Source organism: Cervus canadensis, chromosome 16, assembly GCF_019320065.1.
Source record: "Cervus canadensis isolate Bull #8, Minnesota chromosome 16, ASM1932006v1, whole genome shotgun sequence".
NCBI classification, from domain to species: domain Eukaryota; kingdom Metazoa; phylum Chordata; class Mammalia; order Artiodactyla; family Cervidae; genus Cervus; species Cervus canadensis.
The window spans coordinates 52,584,268-52,599,277 of NC_057401.1; the positions used below are offsets into that span (position 1 = coordinate 52,584,268).

At 39.8% G+C, this 15,010-nt stretch overlaps 1 protein-coding gene across 1 annotated transcript in view; it reads right to left on the bottom strand.

Moving 5' to 3' along the window:
* Positions 1-2,158: 2,158 nt before the first annotated feature.
* BASP1 (brain abundant membrane attached signal protein 1) overlaps positions 2,159-15,010 on the bottom strand; it is a 52,171-nt gene continuing 39,319 nt past the window's right edge. Inside the window, exon 2 of the mRNA XM_043488668.1 lies at positions 2,159-3,752. Within this exon, the coding sequence (XP_043344603.1) occupies positions 3,060-3,743 (684 nt within the window). The 5' untranslated portion in view covers positions 3,744-3,752 and the 3' untranslated portion in view covers positions 2,159-3,059. The remainder of the gene's footprint in view (positions 3,753-15,010) is intronic.

The following is a 15,010-nucleotide window of genomic DNA, read 5'->3' on the forward strand; positions in this document are numbered from 1 at the left end:
ATGAGCCATGGTTGGGTTGAAATTCTGATTTTGATATTTGGGGGACCACATTTCTGATAATTTTTCATTGCTGGAACACTGACTGGAGTTAGAAAAGAGGAAAATAACTCAAATTTTTAAATTCTCCAACACAACTTTAAGTGTAAACAAACTAAAACTAAGAAAAATGCCTCCTTGCCTTTGTTTATCCCTCGACAGCAATTTATAGCCATAAACGCTAATCCAGGAGACTGATTTGATTGTTCTAATCATCCAAAAGCCTAGTGAGTTTCTTATGAGAAAAGGATGAAGAGAGTGAATTTATATGACTTTCATCAACGAGCACATCTATCTGCAAGAAGTGCATGGTACTTAATATTAGTAATCATTTAAATATCCTCCATGGTTCAAAGAATCTGTTACCGCTCTACCAATGCCACCAATCCACCCCCGAGCTATTTTACATAGGCCAGGACACACTGGTAATAATGTGGACATTTCTCTGCTATTTTTCTTACCTAAAACAGCTGCTTGGTGGTTAATGTGTTTACCCATTTCTTGCTGTCCTTTCAAGCATTAAGAGTTCAAATTTATTTCACTATAGAAACAACCCGCATTGAACCCTAGTATCGTTTCACCATTTCTTCTTCTCCAGTATAACCCACTGGCAACATCTTAAGTATGGTACAGACTAGACTACTGAGATGATAATTGGAGGGGACTTCTCTCTCTTTTGAATCCTGTGTAATGTAACCCATAAAAACCAAATAAGGTCCCTCCTCATCCACTGTTCACTAGTGGATGAGGATGAACTAATTTTGGGAATTAATTCCAGTATACTGGCCCTTCACAAATCCTAAAGAAAATTTCCTAGGTTAGGGTCTATTTATTACTCTATTACTATTATTTATTACTCTATTACCACCCAACCCACTCTTCCCAAACCTGCCATTTGATGGACTCAATCATGATTCAATCATGAGAAATCTTTGTCTAGGATTAACTTCAGGGCTTCCCTGATAGCTCAGGTGGTAAAGAATCTGCCTGCAATGCAAGGAGACCCTGGTTGGATTCCTGGGTTGGGATGATCCCCTGCAGAAAGGATAAGCTACCACTCCAGTATTCTTGGGCTTCCCTTGTGGCTCAGCTGGTAAAGAATCCACCTGCCATGTGGGAGACCTGCGTTTGATCCATGGGTTGGTTAGATCCCCTGGAGAAAGGAAAGGTTACTACCCACTCCAGTATTCTGGCCTGGAGAATTCCATGGACTAACAATCTGTGGGGTCACAGAGTCTGGCACGACTGAGTGACTTTCACTTTTCAGGATTCACTTCACTTTTAAGTGCTTTATATTTGAGATTTGGCTTTTAATAACCAATTGCAAAAGACCCAAACCACTATCAAGAGATTTGAGACAATTCCTTCTTGTCTTACGTTACAGGACTGATGTGCCTGCCTCGGTGCTCCATAAAAGCCACTGCTGATACCAATTTCCCAACCTCTTCCCCCTCTATGGAATATGGGCAAACTGAGGGTCGCCATTCCAGCCCTGGGGGAGAAATCGAGGAACAGAGGTGACATAGCTTCTGTTGGGACATACCTGTCCACCCCATAAAATCATCACCAGGCATATACACAAATTAGTATTTCAGAAGTGAAACAGATTCGCTTTAACCCTCTTACATGTAAGAGAGAAGCCTGCAATTAGAAGTGACTTAAAAGCCGTAAGTCATCAGTGCAAAACCGGAACAGCTATCCGGTCACTGTAAAGGTCGGTTTCAGGTTTGCTTTCCCTCCACAGCTACCATGAATATGGTACACAAACAGATAAAATGACCTTCAGTGGTTTCACAACTTACATGCATGTTATCTATCTATAAGACCTCATCATTCTCTTCTACCCAGCCTTCAAGTTCAAATCCATTTATTGTCTCACAATGTATTTGATTCAAAATGACTTTTAATTAATCACATCCTCATTTTTTATAGAGTTTATCTCCATAGACTGACACTGGTCTAGCTCATTGTTTAAACAAATAACCTTGAAGATCCTGCTTTTTTTTTCTATTCAATTATACCCAAGAAAACTCTCGATAATTGTTCTGTTCTCTACTGAGGCAATGACCCAGGAGCAGGGAAGGGTAATGGTGGTAAAAAGAAAACCAGTAGTCTTCTTGACTTCATTTTAATTGTTTAACTTTATTACTGTTGCACCATTTATACAATTACATATAATTTCAATGCATCCATTGTACATTTTTTTTGTTTTTTTTTTTTAATTTTTATGTTTTTCCATTTTCCAATGAGTGGTGTGTTGGTGTCTGTGACACAGAATGGAAGAGAAAACTGGAACTGCAATGAACGCAGACTTTTTTAAATTTTTTTTTCATTTCCACTGACCAATAAACAGAACTACAGGTGCACCCAACCACGGACATGCATTAACTCGTCATGAGAAATCTAGGGAGGCTAAGTAGGATGAGAGAATGTTTGTTATTCCCAAAAAGACCGGGGGAGGAAAAATGGAGTATTGGCATCAAGATACATGTGGACAGGCTACGGTGGGCTGTCTGAAAGTTGGCATTCATCCACAACATTAAAAAAATATCAAAATAAGAAAGGCTGTAAATGAAAAAGAAAACACAGAAAATACTGCTTTCATAAACATCTGATTGCCTTGGCACAGCCCTGCGGGCAGAATCACTCCCCACCTCCCGCCCCTTGCAGAAAGACAAGATGTTCAGATCTTTAGTGGCAGGAGCGCATGTGATAGCAGTTCAGTTACAAAAGATGTACTGCACTTTCAGACATTGAGCTTGAAAATCCAGGGCTGATTGGTAGAGTTGACTGAAGGTATAATTAGATATTTCCCCACAAAAATACTATTTGGATTCTCCCCACCCCCTCCCTCCCTTTGATGGGACCACATCCTTATTCTTGGGCAATACATATGATTACTTCCGATTTGAAACAAGTTAGTATAGGAGAGAGAGAGACAGAGAGAGAGAGAGAGAGACAAGAGAGACAGGTCGTCGTTAAGCTGTATTCTTTTTTTTTTTTTTTCCATAGGCTGTCCTTTGTTACTCTTTCACTGCTACGGTTTGATCGGAATTAGCTGCCGGGGTCTCGGCAGGTTTGACCTCGTCTGCGGGGGCTGCGGGGGCCTGAGCCTTGGGCGTGGAACTCGGCGCTTCCGTGGCTGCCGGCGTCTCCTTGGAGGATGGGGCAGCCTCAGTGCTGCTGGGTTTTGAGTCTGAAGCTGGGGCCCCGTCACTTTTCGTCTCCTGTGCGGCAGGAGCGGCGGGAGCCTCAGTCTTTGTGGGGTCCCCTCCCTCCTTGCTCTTGTCATCCTTGGTGGGGGCCGCGGGCTCCGCCGCCTCGGCTTCCGAAGCTTTGGGGGCGTCGCCGCCCGCGGAGGGGCCTGAGGCGGCCGCCGGCTCCTGCTCAGCATCTTTGGGGGGCTCCGGCTTGCCCTCAGCCCCCTCCGTCGGCTCAGGCTCTGCCTTCGGGGCGTCTTCCTTGGCCGCCTCTGCGTCTTTCTCGCCTTCCTTGTCTTCGGGCTTGTTGGCGTCCTGGGCATCCTTCTCTGGCTTCTCCTCTTTGCCTTCCTTCACCTCTGGGGTCTCGGCAGCCGCCTGGGTCTCATTCTCCTTCGGGGTTCCCTCCTCTTCTGTGCCGGCTCCCTCGGCCTTCTTGTCTTTGTCCTTGGCCTTCTCATCATTCACATTGTATCCCTTCTTCTTCTTGCTCAGTTTGCCTCCCATCTTGGAGTTCTGTAACAACAGGACACACACAAAAAAAAAAAACGAGAAGGAGTGACTCGAGGCTCTAGACAGAATGTCTGCATCCCCCCCACATTCCTGGCTTGACATTCTAAACCCCAGGGTGACAGCATTAGGGGGCAGGGTGGGGTGGGTGGCCTTCCGGAAGTGATTAGGACATGCGGGTGGGGCCCTCATAGCAGCGACCCCGGCACAGACCTCTCTGGCCCCCTTCCCCATGTGCCCTGGAAGCCAGAAACCAGCCCCCTATAATCTCAAAGCAGGTCCTCACCAGATACCAAATCTGCCCACACGTTGATCGAGGACTTCCCACCCTAGCAGAACTGTGAGAAATCAATTGTTATTGTTTATAAGCCACTCTGCTGCTGCTGCTAAGTCGCTTCAGCCGTGGCCGACTCTGTGAGACCCCATAGACGGCAGCCCACCAGGCTCCCCCATCCCTGGGATTCTCCAGGCAAGAACACCAGAGTGGGTTGCCATTTCCTTCTCCAATGCATGAAAGTGAAAAGTGAAAGTGAAGTCGCTCAGTCGCCTGGGACTCTTAGCGACCCCAGGGACTGCAGCCCACCAGGCTCCTCCGTCCATGGGATTTTCCAGGCAGGAGTACTGGAGTGGGTTGCCACTGCCTTCTCTGACAAGCCACTCAATCTATGGTAATTAGCTACAGCAGCGCTAAGATGCTTGTCAAGCATCAAAACTGAAAGAGGCTTCTATTTACAAAGTAAAGGGTTCAGAACACTACTGAACCATGCACCTTAGAATGGTAAACGTGGTCAATCATATGCTACAAGTATTTCATCACAGTTAAAAATAAAATAAATTTAAACCATGAATCATTTAAAGTGTCTGATCAGTAGTAAGCCAAGGACATACCAAGCTAAAATCAAAGAACAGTGATTAAAAAGACTATCAACTGCATAGAGAAACAGAGCCACTATTTGTATATTTGCTTCCTCATGTCCAGCTCAGACACCAAGGACTGAACACAATGGCAGTGACAGCCATTTTAGATTTATAGGAGAGCTAGTGAAAGGTGTCATAATTTTAAAACACATTCCAGAGAAATGACACAGCTGGAAAAAAAATCACACAAATCTCAAATTTTGACAAAATAACCTCAAGCTTCAAACTCCACTATTCATATATATGTTCACATATGCACTCACATCTTCAAAGACCAAAGGCAAGGAGGATTTGGTCTATCTCATTATTAAGAAGGACCCATTAAAGGAAAACTATTGCTCAGAAAAGGGTGTCACCAGTTAACATTTGGTTTGTTAGTTGTGCCAGACTTGTATTCATTGCTCTTCAAGGTATTTTTGGCTTAGAAGAAATAGTTTCATAGTAATATAACAATGTCCTTCATGATCAATTTCCTGATGAGAATTCAAACTAGATACTCAACTTTATTGGTTAATGGCCTTTTCACTCAAAGGTAAGTCTCCAACTTCCTTGAGGCTGACACTTCGACTCTGGCATAAGAACCTGAGAGTGTACTTGATCCTGAATCTTTCTCCTCTGGCACTAAAGTATTCATCAAAATCAATAATCAGGTATAAATTTAGTTCAAATGTATTTTTATGGCATCATATATCAGTGGGAATCCACTGGAAAGTTGCTCTTTAGAAGCAAATTGGTTGCTTTTCCTTGATAAAGCATGGCAAAAAGTACATGGCAATATCCTCTTTCACCCCCACAAATAAGTTCAGGAGAAAAAGAGAGAGAGAGAGAGAACGCACACTTTGCTTTGTGTTCCCACATACAGGTGACACCTCTGGTTCTGTTTCAGGTCAGAACTGACCCCTGGCAGAATTACACTGTACTCTGTGATGTCTTTTTTTTTCCAAGTATTTTCCATTTAGAATAGAAAATTTTCTGCTTATTCATTCCATCCCTTGGACTCATGATTCAGGACAGTGATAACATACATTTATCTTATTTAAGAGCCAGGTGTTAGATACAAAAGTGCTATTCTTCAGTCAAAATTTGTCTCACCATGATGTACGTGAATTTCCTATCCAGAATGACTTTAATAGTTGGGGAGGAAAAAAAAGCAATAAACCAAAACATGATGAAAATACTGTTCTTGTTCTCAAAGAAGACCTTTATTATGTTATCAAAGTAAGAATTTCTCTTATACACATTTCTTTTTCAAGAGGGAGTGACTTTGGTCATAACCTACTTCAGACATCCGACAGGCTGTATTTGATTTAATTTTTGGTTATTTTCCCCTCAGAAGTAAAAGCAAGCATATATGGTAAAAATACTTTAAATGCACCTTTATCCTGTAAGCAATCACAAAACAATAAATGAAAATATGAAGAAATAAACTGGAGCAGTATTTTAAATTATAATTAAACTCTTTCACTGAATTCTAAATTACCCAGTATGTATGAATGGTGCATGTCAAAATGTCAACTCTGGTATTTCAAGATATTTTGGTACATTAGGTTAGAGCTAAGAAACCGAAAACCTGACAGGTCTGCCTGTAGGATCTTCTCCCAATTTCATAATAGAAACCCATGAACCAACTTAGAAAGTACAGAAGACCAAGTATAAATGTGGTGGGCGTATGACCATAACCAAGTGTCCTCTCTGAAATACAGAGCATGAAATTGTATACAGCTATCCCTAGAGACTTAAAGTCATGTTAGTTTACAAACCTAAAATCTACTTTACTAAAATTGGCATTCTGAAACACAATTAGGGCCAATTTCTATTCTTTGTTTCTGGGCAGGAAATGAACATACATACTCAAATTCTAAGTAAGAAAGTATGTCTCAATTCCTACTGGTCTCTGAAAGTTAACAAACACTATTACTTTTCGCAAATTTTCCTGTGTTAGTTATAGTGAGGTATCAGAGGAAGTCTTATAGAATTGTCTAGAACACTGGAAAAGCAGGACAGTCTGATTATTTCTTAAGAAAATATGGGTGAAAACCTTGCCAACAACCAGGGATAAATTAGAATTCTAATTTCAAGCCTATTAACTATTTCCAGGGGTCCAGGAACAACCTTAATCCCAAATATGTTATTAAAGTATTTTATTTAATCTTCTCAACAGCACCATGAGATCATAAGTATACCATTAGTATCTTCCTTTTATACCTATCCAAATTCTAACTAGCTGAGTTCATGGAGCAGTGTCATAAAAGAAAAAGGCCAAGTCCTACAAATTAGGTGAGGCAGGATGGCACTGTCTAGGTTGTCATAAGGAACTTCCACCAAGAAACTGGCAAGTGGGCAGAGTTCTCATCTCAGGAACAGTACCCATCCTAAGTCACCACACCCATGTGATACAGTACCTTCTGTGCCTTACCTTGTAAGGTAAGGCATTTTTTGGCCTCAGAAATAAATACATGAAGTAAATAATAAATGGCCTTGATATCAGATTTTAATCGTTTCTCCAAAACAAATATTTGGAGGATTTTGTCGCGTCTTCGAGCTAACAAGTATTTATTTTCTTGTAAAAGCAATTCCTGTTTATAAGGTAATGGTCAACTACCAAGTATATATACCATTAGTATATATACTAATAATATAGATCTATGAAGAGAAAAAAAATGTAATCCTACATATCACCACTACTGCAAACCTTAAAAAAATTTTCTTTGAGGCATTCAGGTGAAGAAATACTTTGAAATATTATATGCTAATAAAGATACTCTAATAGACAAAGATAGTCACTTCCAGAAAGTGCTTCAAATTCTTTGATCCTTTTGCTCCAGGAAGGCTGTCAGAGAACATGGAAGATGGTCCTTAGCCATTCAAATCATCTAAATTTGTGTTTATTTTGTACACACAATCCCAGGACAAGCTGGGCAAAATTACATCTGTATTAGATGAATTATCATGGGATTTCACTCAAGAACCACAATTCTTGCAAATTCTAATATGATCAACTCATCCAGGACTTTCCTAATATATTTTTAAAGAACTCGCCTACAATGTAGGAAACGTGGGTGGGAAAGATCCCTTGGAGGAAGGCATGGCAACCCACTCTGGTATTCTTGCCTGGAGAATCCCATGGACAGAGACTGGCAGGCTAAAGTGCATAGAGTCACAGAGAGTCAGACACGATTAAAACAACTGAGCATGCACATCAGCATAGCCTACCAAATTAAAACTTAGCTTTCATTTTGGGAAAATAAAAGTAGACAGGCAGAGGACCAAGTGTCGTTTTGGAAAAATTATAAATATTTTCTTTACAACTCATGTCAAAAACAAGCCACCTAGCACTCACTCACAGTATACCATTTCCTTTGAAAGAAATCATTTTTGCTTTGTTTTGCTTTGAACTGCATTAAGCCCAGAAAATGGAATATATTTCTTCTAAGAAGAAAAAAATTTTTTTCAGCACAGCTTCATTGTTACAGAACTATTTAGAATGCAATATTTTAGAAGATTTTGTTTGGAGTTTATCATAAGTTGGGAAACAGTTCCAGTCAGTTATAGATTTTTAATACCAACATTTTCGCTTTGGGAATATCAGCATGAGGTCATGGTGACTTTAATACAGTAAGGGCAAAGATTCACTGCGTGCTAAGTTGCCTCAGTCACGATCCGACTCTGTGCAACTCCATGGACTGTAGCCCGCCAGGCTCCTCTGTCCATGTGATTCTCCAGGCAAGAATACTGGAGTGGGTTGCCATTCCCTTCTCCAGGGGATCTTCCCAACCCAGGGCGAACCCGAATCTCTTTTGTCTTCTGCACTGGCAAGTGGGCCACTTCTCCAGAGGATTGCAAATGCTCCTCTTTACACCTCTCTTTATTGCATATGAATATCTGCTCTTCCTCTGGATCCAGTCTTTCTCTGCACTTTAACTTATATAAACACTGAAGCCAAATATTCAATCCCACAAGCTTCTTGAGGAGGACAGATAAAAGATCCAGCAGTAAAGGATTTAAATCTTGACTCCATCCTGCACCAAAGGTAAAGGGATGGTAGTAGGACTGGAAGCCCACTGGAGTAGTTTCCCTGTTCCCAGTGCCAAGAAAAGGAGCCAACTGGTAGACTCTGTGGGTGGAGTCTCTGACCCAACCTGGTCCTGGGTCGTCTCTATAGGAAGCAGTTCTGCCCCTTCCAGTGACTAAGGTTCTCAAATAACCCGGTTACCACGTGAAAACACACGGCTCAGCCACTCTGCCCATATAATCCTTTGCTTTCCACCACAACTGTTTGTGTCTTAAGACATAGGAGCTCAAAACCCTACCTACCAGGATAGGACCTAATCAATATTTTAGCCATTATGAAAGTGTTCTTATGGTTTTCCAAAAAGTTAAGATGTTTCTGGGCCTCCTATTTACTCTTTCCTTTCTTTAGTCTGAAATAAAGCACTAAGTAACCTGGTTGCGTTCAGTGAGAGAGAATGGGGTAAATACTGGATTGAAAGGAGTTTTAAGTTGGAGAAATAATAAAGAAGGTTGTCATCACCAACTTTAAAATTTCAGTTCTTAGAGGCAGGTCTAAGGAATAGCATGCCATTGGGCATTCTAGAAGAGTCCCTCTAGATAGCTGGGTCATCCAAAGAACTCTCAAGAACCATTCTGCATTCTGAAAGCAAAACTATTGGTGATTAAATGTAAAATACTTATCTCAGCCCATGTACTGAATTTTAGATGTTCTGATATGCAGATGATCACCTAAATGATGATCACCATCATTTAGGTAGCACTTTGTTGGTTACATTCATTAGTTAGCTTCCCATATCTTCAGATGAAAAATGCAAGTCCCAATTATAGCAATGACTCGTCAGAAAATGCAACCTTGCATAATGACACAGTTTCTAGGCATTAACTACCTGGAAACCACAGGGATTATGTGTACTATATTCTTCCCACAATTAATACATACTTCAGGACATTTCCCAGTTCCATTTCTCCTTAGCATAAATCTGTATTTTTGTTACTTTGTCAATGAACAATGATGTAATGCTGTGACAATGAAAATCACTGGCATACATTAACTGGTGTATAAAACAAAACAAGAAAATGATTAATAGAGTATTTCTCCATATGGCCTGAAGGTTACAATATTATGACTTCAATGCTATTTCTATTTATATCTTCTCTCTCTGCACTATTATCTAGGCATTTTTCTATATAGGACAGCTTGAATCATACAAAGGTCCCATCCACTGCCAAGTTTCTACTTTGAAAATATGAATTTAGATTAATTAATCATTTCAACTAGAACCAGGAGACTATAAAGTTCTTAGGGATAATGTCAAACAGATTACAGTGAAAAAGATGACGCCAAGTCAATGGCAAAACCTAACATGAATATGCAACAGTATGTGTCAGAGACTGAAGTGTTATTTCTGGTTTGATTGCCGTTTCATGGTGTGATCAAGATGAGGAATAGTGTCTCCTTTTGATTCTGTTTCCATCTGTGAGGCAGATATATTTTCTGCTGATTATAAGATGGAAACAGAATCAAAAAAAGACTACTCGTCTGATCACGTCATGAGAACCAATCAAGATTTCTTGACAAATATGTGGTCATAGCAAATTAAACTGTGTCACTCTGCAAATTCAGGGCTACAAAATCTCAACAGGCTTAAATACAAGACAATCTAATTATTGGTTTTTTTTTTAAGGTAACATACAAAGTTAGAACTGACTCATAAAATGCATCAAACATCACCAGACATGCTGGTTTCATAATGATTCTGGCTGAAAGAATCCAAGTTGTTGATCAAACCTACTTGCATTTGCTTCAGGTAGGTTTGATCAACAACTTAGATTTTTTTTTTTACCTTAAGGAAACAATTTAAAAAGTACGGAGAAACATAACAAATTCAAAATACATTTACAGTAAGAGTAGTGGGGGAAAATCTAAAACATGATTGTTTATGTCCAAAAATTTCTGTTTTTAATAAATGACTGGCCCTTTCCTTTCAAATGCCAAAACTTTTATTCTAGAAGAGGAAAATGAAATAAAGATAATATTGCCTACGTGTATTTTCACTATTCCTACCAGGACGCACTATGTCATAATGACTTGCTCTTAAGTGTTATCAATGCCTGGTGATAATGTCCAATATTGGAATTATTGTTGTTGGTATCTGATTCAATGAAAGCTTCCATTCAGAAACATCACCAACATTTAGGGATGGGAATGTCCTCCAGGGAGAGGGTACGACAGTAAGAATTGTCAACTCATGTCTAAATTTCTAAGGCAAACCTATTATATACGAATAAAATTTTAGAGAAACATTTTCAAAGTTAATTTATATCCCTGTCACAATAAAAATGTTCAACATGGTAAAAATGTACTGTAAAATGTGCAAATCTGTGGAAAGCACACAGATACACAAACACTCACCCTGCTACAACCCAATTTTCCTAGAGAGCTGGTTAAGATAAGTTGTAACTACAAAGTCAGGAAGCTCTCTTACAGAAAGGGAAATTAATCACAAATGACATTTCCATTCTCCTTTATGAAGTCCAGGCCCTATAGAGCATCCTCTAGTATCTTCAAGGATCTCTCATCAAAAATTCAACACGCACGCACTTCCCTGGTAGTCCAGTGGTTAAGGCTCCGTGCTTCCAATGTAGGGGGTGTGGGTTCAACCTCTGGTCAGAGAACTAAGGTCCCACATGCTCGGATTAAAAAAAAAAAAAATCCAATATGCAGAGTTGCCTTAAGAACTTAAAATCTTCAGAAATTATTCTAGATTTAAAAATAGACTTGCTCCTTAGTAGGAAAAGGAAAATTTTTTTCAAGTTAAGTAAGACACAGCAGAGACCACATGAGAGGAAAAAGTCTACTCTAGTCTAGCATGAGGGTTAGACATACAGAGTCAATTAAAATGAGAGTGAGCTAAGCCTCACGAGACAGCAAAAAATAAGTTTTCCCAGAAGAGATGACCTTTAGTTGAAGCTGGGAGATAAGAAAACTTTTACAGATGAGGTGGAGTTGGAAACAGTAGAAATATCCAAAGTATTTATACACTAGAACTCACTCTGTCTAGCACTGTCTTACTATTTAATTTTTACATATATTAACCCATTAGCCCATAATCTCATCCATCCTACAAGGAAGAAATTATTACCACTTCCACTTTATTACAAGGAACCTAAGCCAAAGAACCTACCCTACATGACACAACCAGTACTCTGGAGACAGTGGTGTGAACTCACACACTCTGGTCTGGAGTGAGGACTCTTAAACACTATGATAAACGCCCTGAAATGTGACTATGCTACCTTTAGATGAAAATAGGCAAGTGGAAAGCACTTCTGTCAGAGCAAACAAACAGGATGCTTTCAAACTGTGGTGCTGGAGAAGACGCTTGAGAGTCCCTTGGACTGCAAGATCAAACCAGTCCATCCTGAAGGAGATCAACCCTGAACATTCACTGGAAGGACGGATGCTGAAGCTGAAGCTCCAACCCTTTGGCCATCTGATGCGAACAGCCAACACACTGGAAAAGACCCTGATGCTGGGATAGATCGAGGGCAGGAGGAGAAGGCGGTAACAAAGGATGAGATGGTTGGATGGCAACATCAACTCAATGGACATGAATCTGAGCAAACTCTGGGCCACAATGGAGGACAGGGAGCCTGGCGATCTGCAGTCCATAGGACTGAAAACAGACACAACTTAGTGACTAAACAACAAACAACAACAACAAATTCTTGACTGGAAGAATCCAGTCAAGAGTGTATTTACACTTTGGAGCTAGGTGAGGACTCATCTACCTGGAGGGAGGGGTGATGGAACATACTCTATCAAGGTTGCCTAACAGAATGTTTATACCTACATGGCAGAAAGCAGAAAACCAGATTTTTCCAGAAAGGAGGAAAAAAAAAAAATGTGTCAGAAGTCAAGAAAGAATTTTAGGAAGCAGCTTGGAGGAGTTAAGATTCTGCTGCAAAATGATTAAAAAAAAAAAACAAACCAAGAACAGAAATTGTGCAATTTGATCTTGTGATGAGTTGTTTACTACTGACCCTGGAGTGACTCAGGTAGGAGTGAAGACATTCGCCTCTTTGGAAAAGGCTCAAAAAAGACATGAGCCAGAAAAGATATCTACAAAGGCCCACACTGAAGGGTTTTGGTGAAGTGAAAGCAATCTCAGGGCAACAATTTACAATTTTGTCAATATTGGGTTTTATTTGCTTATAAGAATTTGGAAGAACTGAAAATGCATATGGGAAGATGGGATGAGACAAAGAATAGAGAAACTAAAGTGGAAAGATAACAGACAGGGCACAGTTCTGAAAGACTCAGGTCAGTCAAGATTAAGTTTGGTAAGCAGGTACCCTTGCTATACAGACAGAGGAGGGAGAGAAGTTAAGTGAATTTCAAATCCAGTGGTTTTCCCAGACTGGCCATTGGCATAGCTCTCTTTCAGGTGCATGTAGTCAAATCTGAATCACTCCAGACCAAAGACTCAGTAAGGTCTCTCTAGAGTCAACATGAGCTCATGTGTCTTGGAAACAGTCATTGACCTATGGTACTTTATCTTCTCAGTTCTTTCATGTAACAGTTAAGCGATTTCTCAAGTACTGGGAGGAAAAGGACTGATATTTCATCAACTAAAATGTTTGAAAATGCTAAAGAATGAATACAGTGACCACTAAACCATGAGAGGCCTTACTGTGAAACAATCTGATGTGCAAAAGGAGAGCAAATAGGCTTAATGCATTACAAAGGAGTTTAAGAGTTTCTTAGATAACGAATGCATAGTTGATATCTAGACCCATATTCATATGTAAATATAAAGGAAATTAATTTCCTTTTTGCTAAAGCCAAAATTTATTTTATTTTATTTTTAATTTTTACGTTGGAGTACAGTTGATCTACAATGTGTTAGTTTCTGATATAAAGCAGTGATTCAGTTTTACATATACATGTATCTATTCTTTGAAGGCAGGAGGAGAAGCGAATGACAGAGGATGAGATGGTTGGATTGCATCATCGACTCGATGGACATTGAGTTTGAGTAAGCTCTGGGAGTTGGTGATGGACAGGGAAGCCTGGCATGCTGCAGTCCATGGGGTCGCAAAGAGTCGGACATGACTGTGCGACTGAACTGATTCTTTTTCAAATTATTTTCCCATTTAGGTTATTACACATATTGAGCAGAGTTCCCTGCACTGTACAGTAGAACCTTCTTGGTTATCTATTTTAAATATAGCAGTGTATACAAGAAATGTTAATTCTTAAGAACCTAATTACTACCCTATTATTTCCTTATTATGCAATCTAGTCTTAGATAAACCTCTATCTTTGGTTATTTATCTATATCATCATTTCTTAGCCCTTTTACATTGTGTTGTATTGTGTTGGAAGTTTTAGGAGTAAGATAGACTGGACCCCATTTCAACATCAACCTGTAGTCTAACTTCAGATTTATTCAACGTAAATATAACAATACCAGAACAAAGATGCAGTTTTCAAGTTATAAGCTCAGAAGATGAAAGTCTAAACAACCATATAAATTGAGTCATATAAACTCAGCTTTCACTTAGCAGTAGCAATAAGGCTAAATTAAAACTGAAATGTCCATTCCATTAAATGGGACATGGCCAAGATCCAGGGATCATCCATGATGACAAACTCTAAAGCATTAGAAGCCATCCCATAATTAAAATGAGAATCACAGAAACTACTACACTAATATTGACAAGGCATTTTTCTTGTAGATCACTATGTGTATATTGTAGAGATCAATTTTTCAAAGTATATCTCCTAATTGAGACTGCAAGCTTTGAGCATAAAACTCTGAATTGATGCTGCCTTTATAAATATGCAGATGACGGTTAAGCTTGTCTTGGAATAACTAAATGCAGACCTCATGCAGAGGGTTTCTTATCCCCCCACTTTTAAAATATCCTACCACACAGAGCAAACACTATCAGAGAACATGTATTATTCATTCTCATCAATTGTCTAATATGCTTTTAGAGTCTGCTGTACACACACATCGTTATTTATTTGCACTTAACGGGTGAGGTGGTCCTTTCAAAAGCCATGCTTAACTGCATTCTAACATATGAGTTTAAATGAATCACCTGCTCTTTTAGTCAATAAAGCTGGTAAAGGAACAACAATCAGCCCAGGAAATGCAAGCCACTGAGATCACTTCTGAACCATTGGTCTCTTCCACAGACCCAGGAAACTATCATGTCTTATCACCACAGGCCATTTTGAACTCTCAAAACACACAGGGAAAAAACTTACAGGAGCTAACATGGATTAGACAGACCATCATGGGCTCTGGAGCTGTAACAGACTT